The sequence below is a fragment of the Pleuronectes platessa genome, chromosome 11, assembly GCF_947347685.1.
Source record: "Pleuronectes platessa chromosome 11, fPlePla1.1, whole genome shotgun sequence".
Lineage (NCBI taxonomy): Eukaryota > Metazoa > Chordata > Actinopteri > Pleuronectiformes > Pleuronectidae > Pleuronectes > Pleuronectes platessa.
In genome coordinates, this window is record NC_070636.1 from 3,594,919 (window position 1) to 3,607,618 (window position 12,700).

At 45.3% G+C, this 12,700-nt stretch overlaps 1 protein-coding gene across 1 annotated transcript; it reads left to right on the plus strand.

Annotated features, from left to right (window-relative positions):
- The first annotated feature begins 430 nt into the window (after nucleotides 1-430).
- On the plus strand, nucleotides 431-8,884 carry hhipl2 (HHIP-like 2). Its single transcript, XM_053434778.1, has 9 exons — nucleotides 431-814; nucleotides 1,498-2,150; nucleotides 2,305-2,448; nucleotides 3,978-4,309; nucleotides 4,403-4,529; nucleotides 5,127-5,272; nucleotides 5,351-5,432; nucleotides 6,988-7,070; nucleotides 7,887-8,884. Exons 1-9 carry the CDS (start codon nucleotides 449-451, stop codon nucleotides 8,882-8,884), a joined length of 2,931 nt encoding a protein of 976 aa, XP_053290753.1. The 5' UTR covers nucleotides 431-448.
- The last annotated feature ends 3,816 nt before the right edge of the window (nucleotides 8,885-12,700 follow it).

The window sequence follows — 12,700 nt, forward strand, 5'->3', positions numbered from 1 at the left end:
CTCAGCTTCATGAATGTGAGAGTAAATTACAGTGTGTGTACAGTTTGCTGACATGTTTGCATGCCTCGACACAGCAGCCCGCGCGTGTGACTGTGTGTGACTGTGACTGTGATCATCCTTCGAGACAGTTGCACATTTGCTTTGCAAACTTTTCTGCGGTGCGTAAAACTACAACAACAAAAAAACAACTAATAAATTCAATTAACTTCATGACGAAAGCGTTTTGTTTTAATTGATTCTAGTAAGCCTGATGACGACACTGGCCATAAAGTGCGCGTCCACCTGGCTGGGGGTCGTGGTGGTGAGGCTCGGAGGGGGGGGGGGGGGGGGGGGGGGGGCGCAAATGGGGCAGTCACTGGCTGACGCGTAATGCATGCATTCACGTGCACGCGTGCACGCCCGACACATACATAAAGGCGAGCAAACGCTTCAACTCTTTAGGGGGCAGATGGCAAATATGTCCAGCACGCGGGATGCTGCGCTCCATCCCGGAGGAGCCGGCTGCGCGCTTTTACGCACGGCGGCACCGAGCTCATCCAGGAAGACCCCGAGGCTCCCTGCGCTGTGTCTGCTCCTCTCAGTGATGCTGCTCGCCCGGGTCCGGCCAGCAGCCGCTCATCCCCAGTGCCTGGACTTCGAGCCCCCGTTCCAGCCCCCCTGGCACCTGGAGTTCTGCAAGCAGTACGAGGAGTTCGGATGCTGCGACCAGCAGACGGACAACGCGATCGCGGAGAGATACTGGGACACAGTGGAGCAGCTGGAGGTGGAGGGTCAGGAGCTCTGCGCAGACATGCTGAAGGAAGTCATGTGTCAGGTAAGGGCTTTCTGTGGGATTCTGAAGATGCTGTTGTGATGCATCATTATGTTTGTCTGCCACCTGAAGTGTTTTTTTCACAAAATAGAACATTTCATATTCTGCAAAAAACTTTTTTTTATATGATAGACCTGTGTGTTTACCTTGAAATCCTAATGTACACTGTAAACTATTCAGAAATCATAGTCTACAACTGTAACTGGTTTCAGGTTAAAGCCGTCATGAAGCTACTTTTGTAAAAGGAAAAAAGTCTTGTGCAACTTTGGTTTAATTAGTTTTTAATTGAATCAACATTTATGATTCTCTCCTTTTAAATCTAAACTAAAGTGGAAACAGTTTGAGGTGAAGATGTTTTGTTACATCAATGTTCAGAATGACTTTATCACTGGAATGAGTTTATATGCTGACACCAGTAACGCTGCAGAGCCACATCACTGCAGGTTGTGTGTGTGTGTGTGTGTGTGTGTGTGTGTGTGTGCGTGTGTGTTTGTGTGTGTGTGTGCGTGCTAGCCTCCTGCTGAAACGCTCTTTTTGAAAACCAGTCTTTCTGGGTCCTAACTGGACAGATCCATACTTTAGAAAGTTTAGATTATTATTTAGATATTTTGACCTCCAGCCTCAGACAGATCTTCAGCTCCTGTGACCCTCCGTCCTCTGTCATGTCTCCTGCGTGTCTCCTCCAGGAGTGCTCTCCTTACGCCGCCCACCTCTATGATGCCGAGGACCCGTACACACCCGTCAGAGAGCTGCCCGGCCTTTGCTTTGACTTCTGCACAGAGTTTCACAGCAAATGTGGCCACGTGGTGAAATATCTCACTGAGAACAAGCGGCTGCAGGACACCGCTGAGCGGGACACGTCCACGTTCTGCACCCTGATGGACCTGTCGGACCAGGACTACTGCTATCCCAATGTTTTGAAGACCCAGGACCTCAACGGCAACCTGGGGCAGGTGGTGGAAGACCGCAAAGGGTGTCTCCAGCTGTGCCTGACCGAGGTGGCCAATGGTCTGAGGAACCCCGTCCTGATGCTGCACAGCGGCGATGAGACCCACCGGATGTTCATCGCCGAGCAGCTGGGCTTCGTGTGGGTCTACCTGCCCGACGGCAGCCGGGTGGAGCAGCCTTTCCTCGACATGAGCGGGGAGGTGGTGACCACCCCCTGGCTGGGGGACGAGAGGGGCTTCCTGGGCATGGCGTTCCACCCCGAGTACCGGGTCAACGGGCGCTTCTTCATCTACTACTCCATCGAGGTCAACAGCAAGGTGGAGAAGGTCCGGATCAGTGAGATGAAGGTGTCCGATCACGACATGAACATGGCCGATCCTTATTCAGAGAGGTACACACACACTGCAGCTCCTTCTGGTCTTTGTCAGGGCTTATAAACTTGAACAGGTTTGAATGAACCAGCAGAACCATAAAGACTGTGTGTTTTCAGTCTTTGTGCTAAAATACGCCAACCGTATTTGACCCGATCCTTTTTCTGAATCCAGGGTGATTCTAGAGATCGAGGAACCAGCGGCGAACCACAACGGAGGCCAGCTGCTGTTCGGCTTGGATGGATTTCTGTACATCTTCACCGGCGATGGTGGAAAAGCCGGGGATCCGTTTGGGAAATACGGAAACGCTCAAAACAAGTAGGGTCACGATGTCTAACATTTGCATTGTCAAGATTTAGGTGAACATTTATTCTGCTTCTGTTAGATTTGAACCTACAAACTCAACCATTCATCCATTCTATCGTACGTCAACATGTATCTAGAGCTCCATGTGCTGGTTTTAGGAAATTATATAATATTCATAATTATGTTTCTATTAAGAAACTAGTAATGGGATATTTAAATTGTTGGAATCTGCAGCCTCATCACAAAATTCTAATACTAAAATCTATCATCAGCTACTCATCCATTACTTTTAAATATTAGAGTCATGTATACATTACTTCAAGCAAACTATTTTAACCATTTAACCAAAACATTTGACTTATTATCTTAACAGTACAAACATCTTTTACAATCCAGCTACTAGGCTACTTCTCGCTAATTACTTTTAACCATTTTGTTTTGCTGTTTTCAGTATTAAGCCTAAACCTTTACTCAACTTTTTTAACAATTGAACCACGACTTTAAGTGAACTATTAATATTCAGCCTCATTTCAGCTAAGCTTTAACCATTACATGAAGAAAACAACTTTAGCTGTTTAAACCACAAACAATAACTAACGACCTGTTGGCTACAAGTGCTTGGGCGGCTGTGGCTGAGGGGTAGAGTGGTCGTCCTCCAACCTGAAGGTCGGCAGTTCGATCCCCAGTCTGACCCATCTGCATGCCGAAGTGTCCTTGGGCAAGATGCTGAACCCCGAATGCCCCCCCCCAATAGAATAACTAAGTGCTGCGAATAGATGCACTGTATGAATGTGTGTGTGTGAATGGGTGAATGTCAAACTGTACCGTAAAGAGCTTTAAGTGGTCATCAAGACTAGAAAAGAGCTATATAAATACAAAACCATTTACATCTATCTAACTATTTTGACCATTTATAGTGTAATGGGACATTACATACATGACACAGCAAACAATTATCTTCTGGTGGTTTAATTCATAGCTAGCTGCGGCTAGGGGCACAAAGCTCGTATCACAATGAAACAAGGCATTTGGCCCTGAGCCACACAAGATACACTTAGACAAGCTCCTCCTCCTTTTGGTGAGACATTCTGTCTGCACCAATCTGCATGAGGACCCCTTTGAAGTCTTACAACACGATGACATCAGGCCTCTGCTCAGTCTCCGAGTGTGGAGACCTGTGTCTCAGACCCCGGTTGTGTGGTCAGTTAACACCTCAGTTGTCACTGTTGGACTGGCCCATGCTGTGAAAACCATTTGTCTCGGCCGAGGACACAGGAATCTCCAGCGAACACACGTTTGAGCAGAGCACGTCCCGAGAACATCTCAGTGTTACAAAGTCTAAACCACACAGAAACACATCTTGTAATAATATTCTCTGTCTATACTTGTCAATCTTTCATTAAACATATCTAAATACAAAATGTGCTATCACAACAGTTAACGATCCATCACTTAGATTTGATTTCTCGCTGCTTCAACCAGTCATCTGCTCGTTATCCAGTTTCACGCTCTGTTGCTCTATCCTGTTCCTTCCTACCCAGGAGTGCTCTGCTGGGTAAAGCACTGAGAATCGATGTGGACGTCAGCAGCTCCAGTTCGAGGCCGTACAGGATCCCAGCCGACAACCCCTTCATCCATGACCCCGGCGCCCGGCCTGAGGTGTATGCATACGGGGTCAGGAACATGTGGCGGTGCTCTGTGGACCGTGGAGACCCGGTGAGCCGCTACGGCAGGAGCAGGATCTTCTGCGGAGACGTCGGTCAGAACCGCTACGAGGAGATCGACATCATCGTGAGAGGAGGGAACTACGGCTGGAGGGCGAAGGAGGGATTCGAGTGCTTCGATCTGAAACTCTGCCACAACTCCTCGTTGAGTGAGTGTGTGTTTGAAAAGGCCAGAGCGTGTTTTTCAGTCTATTCTCCGATGCTCCAGGTTTGAGTTTGAACGTCTTCCTCTGCCTCAACAGAGGACGTCCTGCCGATATTTGCCTACAGCCACCATGTTGGGAAGTCTGTGACGGGGGGGTATGTGTACAGAGGATGTGAATCACCCAATCTGAACGGCCTCTACCTCTTTGGAGACTTCATGAATGGGTAAGAGTGAAGCCGAATCGGAGCCAAACACTTTACTCCAACTGTCACATTAAAATAAATAATACAGTTTTCTGTCAGGTTTTCAGCTGGTGGAGGAAAAGCCAACTTGTATTTTCTCAAATTTATGTGTCAGTCTTTTTTGAATTTATGGGAAAATGAATGAATTCCAATCATGTCAGTTACTGGGAAGACTGGAAACAGGAAGCCAGGTTGTATTCAGACGTTAGAAGCCCGCCGCCAGAGCTCAGCAATCTGTTCCCAGTCTGTGGCAAGAACTCAAATGAGCAGATATCCATAAATAGTTTTTAAAATAACGATTCCTTTAGAATTTGATGTGATGGAGATTTTTCTATGGCAAGATCTCAGAAGACAAATGTCTCACTTCTACATGATTAAAACATTCAGGCTTCTTCTCCTTTGTTTTAGAGCTGATTTCCTTTTCTTTAAAATGTCATTTTAACACATTTTAATCTGTTCTCTTTTTTAAATTAACATGTTTTTACTTTGAGCTGCATTTCTTGTATGAAAGGTGCAACACAAATAAAGTGAATTATTAGTGTTATGATTATTATACTGTTTTTCTTGTCGTCTTTGCAGGAGGATAATGGCGTTAGAGGAGGATAAGACGACGGGAGTCTGGAAAGAAAGGAGTGTGTGTATGGGTGATAAGAAGACATGCTCCTTTCCCGGACTCATCAACCATCACCACAAGTTCATCATCTCGTTCGCTGAAGACGAAGCAGGTAACGATCCTCTCTTTGCCTCTGAAGCCTGGATTCCATCAGCAGCTGCTCACCTGGTTCCTGTGCTTCTTTCCTCAGGGGAACTTTATTTTCTGGCCACGTCGCACCCCAGCACCACGTCCCCCTCTGGAACCGTTTTCAAGTTCATGGATCCCTCCAGGTAGAGCGACTTTATCATCTTATCATGCTCTGCTCTGCTTTGGATCATCGACATAGATTCATACAATATTCACCTGTGGTCAAATTTACAATAGAATCCTCATCAAGTCAGATGGAATCACTGACGTTTGGATCAATCTTTAATAAAATAGAATCAAAATCATCGATTTATTTCGGTCACACACGTTGTTCAAAACACAACAACTATTTTTAATGAATGTCCAGAGCTTCTTTGGTTTTTAAATCCCACTTCACACCCTCCATGAGTCCAGAGACATGTAACGTCTGCTGATCACAGACATCCATCACAGAGAAGTCGACCTTATTTAGAAGAAATCATCCCTTTCCACGCCAATGGTTCATTTGACTGTTTCCATATGTTCTATAAATGGTTAACAGAGCTTGTGAAAAACGGTCATACAAAAATCATGAAAAGAAAAATTGAGGATGAAAAGCAATATATCCTTCCTCCAACATAAATTAGAGTCGAGTTGTGAGATAATTTTGAGCTTTATTAGCGAATCTGAACTGGAAGGACTTTATCGAGGACCGGCTGCCAAGCGTCATACGAGTGTTTTATAGTTCCAGTCGACACAGTTCTTTGTTCTACATTCAGCCTCCATATTGTTTAAATAAAAAATGCATCGCGCAACCAAGGACGTTAATGACGTTAAGAAGCAGCGTGGTCGGCACATTGCTGGTGCTTCACTATCGGGAGGCAGCAGAGATCTGACCAACACGAACCTGGTCTGCAGACAGTGGTGAAGTATTTCACTTTTATTTTGAGGGCACAATATCAAGGTGGTTAGGTGCACTTACATATACAGGTGCACAACACCTGTGCACTGTGCATGTTACACACTCGGATGATCCAACGAGGTGCAAGTAGCTTTTAAAGTGAAGTGAGACAGTGTTCTGATTGGTTTGTAGCATGTGACGCCCCAAAAACCCAACTGTGATCAATTAGGAGGCTGAGTTCAACCCTTTTTGAATCATGTGACCGATGCTGCAACTTCTCTTTTCCTCCGTCAAACTGGGCAAAGTGGATTTGGACACGTCTCAGATGCTTTGGACCGTGCGCTGGGATCGTTAAAACTCAGCCATGAACCAGAATACACTGTTCTGGTCGTGGCCGCGCCACTTGAGGTGTTTTTTGGTCTCGTTCTACAACCAGGACAAATTACATGTTGTCCGAAAGCATTAAGTCCCCTCGTTCTATTTGTGCAGAACACTTTAGAGATCCCCACATCACGGCCACAGCTGTTCTCCATTTCCACGCAGCTTCTTGTCTTTTTGGTTGTTTGTGAAGCAGAAGTCTTTCACCACAAGATTCTAACGAGCAAAGAGCCGTCACGCTGTGGTCCAATAAATGTTTTATTCTGGAGACACAAAGCCAACAACTTGAGTCGTGTTCAGTGGAAATGCTTGATTGCTTGATACCAGGGTTGTAACTTTATTTAGAGGATCAGTAACCTTTTATTTTGGGGACGTATTGTAAACAAAAACACGCTGGTGAATATGGTTCAAGGTTCAAGGTTAAATTTCTCCTTCTGCAGGAGAGCTCCTCCAGTGAAGTGCAAGCGGAAGCCGCTGCCGGTCAAAGTGAAGGGGAAGAGGCATCCCTTCGGTCCCAGGGAATGTGAGTTACCTCCGTTTGCACTTCAGATTTCCATCCCCTCTTCTTCTTCCTACAGTCGACGTGTTATTATTTCATGGTGCGCACATACCAGACATGTTAAAGAAAGACTTTGACTGAGCTTGTCTGACTAGGTGGAGTGAATTCAGTCATCAGAATCAGATTCAGAATCAGAATCAGGTTTATTGGCCAAGTAAGTTTGCACAAACAGGGAATTTGACTCGGTAAAGTGGCTCTCAGTGTGCTTACACAGAATACACATCACAAAACAAACAAAACAAAACAAAACAAAACAAACAGTCCGAACAGTGCGACGGTCTAAGAAAAGAAGTGCAGGTGTGCGTATTACAATTATACAGTGAGGGTGAAATAAGTAAACATAATTAAATATAATTATAATATATATTATATATAATATAATATAATTTCAGGCGTAACTGTACAGAGGTTATTATAAAGATCCAGAGTTACTGCACAGTGCCACAGTGGATTGGCTGTTCAGAAGTGAGACGGCGAGGTGGAAGAAACTGTTTTTGTGTATTTATACTTAAATACAAACACATTATGTACACAACATGTTATTGAGTCAGTTTAGGGGGAAATTCCCTGTTGATTGTCCTCAGAAGAACCTGCTTTTAATTTAACGTCCATATGCTGCAGAATTGTAAAATGAGCTCATTTAGTCAGTAAAACTATAAAAAACAGCTTCTCAGTATTTTGAACACTTGAGCCAAACATTCTACACAGCTTCATAAAATGCAACATGGTCGATGTGGCTGCAGAGCAAAACAGTAACGAATGACCTATGTGCCATTTCAGTGACGGTGCTGGAAACCAACGAGAAACCTACGAGGCCACCGCCTAAGAAGAAGAAGCTCATCACCAGACCTCCACCGCCGAGCCGCCGAGTCAAATCTACCACGGCTCCAACGGAGGTGACGACCTCTGCGGCGGAGGTGACGACCTCTGCAACTGAGGCGACGACCTCTGCAACTGAGGCGACGACCTCTGCAACGGAGGTGACGACCTCTGCAGCGGAGGTGACGACCTCTGCAACTGAGGCGACGACCTCTGCAACTGAGGTGACGACCTCTGCAGCGGAGGTGACGACCTCTGCAACTGAGGCGACGACCTCTGCAACTGAGGCGACGACCTCTGCAACTGAGGTGACGACCTCTGCAGCGGAGGTGACGACCTCTGCAGCGGAGGTGACGACCTCTGCAACTGAGGTGACGACCTCTGCAACTGAGGTGACGACCTCTGCAGCGGGGGGGACGACCTCTGCAGCGGGGGGGACGACCTCTGCAGCCAGCGTTTCGAGGTCAGCAGCGGAGGTGACGATGGCGAGCACTGTGGAGCTAAAGAGGAAATCACCTGAAAATAAAGCAAAGGAAAAAAAAACGTTGAAACAATGGAGGAAAAGCAAAATCACGAACAACCGGGAAGCCACAGCTCAAAAGAAGAAGAACGCTCAGCCGCAGAAATCCAGGGAAGAGTCAAAGAAGACCACGGAGGTAAAACCCGTCGTTAAGAAAGATAAAGTAAAACCAAAGGCCAAGCCAACCAACAGCCTGAAGGCCTCCAAGAGGCTGAACGTTAACACCATGCACACGATGAAGAAGAAGAAGAAGGAGATGATCGCCCAGAGGAAAGCAGCACTGAGACAAATCAAGCTCGGGAAGAAAATCATAAAGATCAGAGACTCTGCAACAGAACTTCACACTTTCAGGAACAAAACAAACTTTAATGTCAAAGTCAACAGAACAATGAGAAACCCACTTCAGGTTAAAAGCAAGAAAGATACCAAAGCACTTTGAAACATTGTTTTTAATTTTTCTGAGTCTTTATTTTGATATATGTTTGTGTGTGAAAGAATCAGTTTGTTTCATTGTACAGGAATAGTTTGATATTATGGGAAAAAGATTCAATTTGATTTCTAGCCAAGGATTTGATGATTGATTCCAGTAACAAACCAGTTCAATAAATATGAAGCTGCAGCTAAACCCTGATGCACGCTCCTCCACAGCTCATTAATGAACATGTCTTAGCCTGTTTGGTTGATCCGGACGAAAACCGATGTGTAAAAACTACATTAAATCTTTGTGAGTCTGGAACATGCTCCGCTGTAAAGTCACACCTTTATGTTTTAACACTTTGCTTCCAAGAGAAATACAAACTCAACATGTGATGAATGATGAGTCAGCGTCTGGATGGTTTCAAGCAAGGCTAGGCTAAGCTAAGCTAACCGTTTGCTGGATGTGGCAAGTGTGAGTGCATTTCTCAGAAAGTTGAACTATACCTTTAACTGTTTCATGCAATTATGCAAGTAATGACACAGTTTCCTTTTACGTCTTATTTTTGACTGTCATAAAATGATTGGCCTGAGTTAAACACGGCCCCGTCTGTATTTAGAACGTATAAAATAGAAAAATAGACACATTAGAAAGTGTCCTGTCTCAGAAACGCTCTGTAATTAAACTGAACCGCTGATCATAACCGAAGCCACCGCCGCGGCTGCTCCTTGCATAATGACGGCTGTAAAAGTTGAGCCGGCCTGACAGCGACCTCCCTGGTGCACGCCGGGCCGACCTTCACTCTCCTGATTCAGCTTCATCGCATGTTCCTGAGGAGCGGAGTGTATGAAAATGACATTTCATAACTCTGCAGCGTGGGTTATGATGAATGAAAGGTTACCCCAGGGTACACGCCCCCTCCAGCCAACCCCTGTGAATAAATGACATAACATGACGAGACAGCAACATGCCGTATAACGTCACATTTTCAGGTACAACATCATTTTTGTACAGTGGCATTGTGTTTGATAGACATGAGAGAGTTTGAGGATAAGTTGCAGATCTTATTGGCCGACAGCAGATGTTTGTACCTTAAGATTCATTGGGTGTTCCTGCCTCTGCTAAGTCAGGCCCACCACAGGCTGATCAGACCCGGGTGTGTGTCCCCAGCGTCTTGGGGCCCAGTTGGGATGTTTTCTTGCAGCTGCTGATGTTTCTTTACGATCTGGCGCCGGGCTTGTCTTTAGATTGCTTGTTGTGAAACGCGATCGTGGATGTTGCAATAAAGCTCCTGCTGCCAACCTCCACTGGGCGGACGATGTCTCTCCAGCCTTGTTGTTCTGAAGGAATTAGTTTTCTACGTACGTTGGCTCCGGCTGAGACATCTGGAGGAAGCTGGGAGTGGAGTTACTGGTCCTTCACGTCAAAAGGGGCCAGTAGAGGTGATTCATCTTTGTCAGGATTCCGCCTGGACCTTCTGAGACCCCGGGTAGGACCCAGAACTCTGCTGGAGGGACAAGGTATCATCTGGACTGGGAACGCCTCGGATCCCCCAGGTGGAATCTGGTGAGAGGGAGGTCTGAGCCACCCGGGATCAGACACACGGGAGAAGCTTGACTTGCTTATGACATAAACATGTGAAGATTTCAACCAAAAAAACGATTTAGTAACCCATGTACCGTGACATAAACATGATATAAACATACTGTCCCATGACATGAACATATCAACCCAGGACTACGTGTCTCAAGCTTCTTCTTCGGCTCCTTACGTTGAAAACTGTCAGGTGCGACCATGTTTTCCTGAGAACTCATCAGTCAGACGTCTTGAGGACCTGTTTCAAACTGACGCCCGAGGAAATAAAAGCACTGAAGTTTAAGTTGAGGGGCCGCTCGTATTGCAGGGCTACAAGTGCTCATTTCCCTCCACATCAAGGTGAGTCCCCTGTATGTTGAAGCTGATGTTCTTCAAACCGCACGACCCCCTCACAAATTACAGAGCTTCACAACTAACCATTTGAGCTTAAGTGTCACCAGTTAAAAAACAAACCTGATGGTGCTAAAAGGAAACCTGGACTTATCGAGGGATCCTTGAGTGTTTGTTTCAACCTTTATCACCTTTGACCTTCACAGTTTCCAGTTCGTGACAGTGAAGTCGGCCTTTTCCTGTCGTGCAGCCGCTCCTGTTGTCTCTGTTTGTCGACTCCTTGAACTCTAAAAGTCGTTTTCAACTAATAAAGGACTTTGGTGACACAGGGGGTGACGCACAACCTTCCTCTCCTGTTAAAGGAAGATGTCATTTCTGTAGAATTCCTTGAAACAAAGTCGACAGGTGACGAGCTGCCCACTGAGGAAATGTGTGACCTAATTTGAATTTAAGGTCCATGGAGCACTCCCCTGTACTTTGGGCCCCCCGGGCAAAACGGACCTCCAAGAGCCCCTACATCAACCTCTTTGATCTTACCTTGCTAGGGGGGGGTTCCGACCATGGTGTCGTGGTAGCTTCCTGAACATGGCTGATCATAGTATTTAAGGGGGTTCAAACTAAATCGCCGTCACTGTGGAGAAGCGTCATCGGCCCCGAGCTGAGACCCCCAGGGCCCCCAGGCGATCACCTGCTCTGCCTGCCCGGATGAAACCTAGATGATCATTTGCTTACAGTATAGAGAATATATATATATCACATTACTGTACCACCTGAAATCCACTGTTATTAAAAATCAACTGCGACCAACTTCACTAGCTCCTCTTCATTGGACGGGAGGTTTGGCCCCTTAATGTACAGACTCAGAATCCAGCTCTGTGTGCTAGGTGGAGGAACACACTTATACTATACTACTATACTATAATACTATTTTACTATACTATACTAGTGGCCGTGAGAAAAGAAGAAACATTTACCCACAATGCATCACAGAGGGGCAGAACAGCCGAGTCAGAAACAGGACGTGTAATCAAGTGGGCTGGAGACTCTGAATTACACGGAGTCTGAAATGACTGCAGTACTACGCACTGCGAGGAAGTATCCTGCTGTTCAGTACATGGAATGTTCTGTGTACTACTGAATACTCAATACCTGTTCAAAGTACATCTACTTTGTTACTTAAGTAGATTTATCTAATATCTTTAATATCTAATCAACTACGATTTTACAAAGCATTGTGATACATGTTCACGTTGTTTTTTTTTTAATATAATTTTTAAAGTAATCAATATCAAGCGGGGACCTCTTCCACTGATCCAATCAGAGCAGGCAGGTCACATTAGAAAGTATTTGGAAAGTATGTTAACTTTAAATATAATTAAATGTACTTGCTTTCTTTCACTCAAGTGTAAAAGTTATTGTGGTACTTGTACTTTCACTTGAGTACACTTTTGAATATTAATTTGCACCAATGGGGGTCAATGCCCCTCTCAGCTTTGTGAGAAATGTCCCACAACTTGCTCTCAGCGTAGATATGATGAACTGGGACTGACCACACGTCTGCTGAGGTCTGGTTTCCTACAGGAGTTTGAACACGTAACTCAGTTGTGTAAAGAAATTATGGTTCAAACTGGGTTAACACAAGCATTTTGTCAGAAAACCAAGAAAACCTCTTGGACATAAATATGCAATACTGAACTCGTAAAATAAGAGACACAGCGGCTGCTGCATTGAGGTTGATGATTGAAACCACATCTTTAAAATACATAAAAACCTCCGGCTCCTACATGGATCCTATTCACACATGGGTGAATAAAAACATTTTAATCCACAACAGGAGTTTGAGAAAGAATAGTTTTAACTGCGTCTCACATTCTTTGCCATTCCGGCACAATATTTATATTATCACTAGGTAAG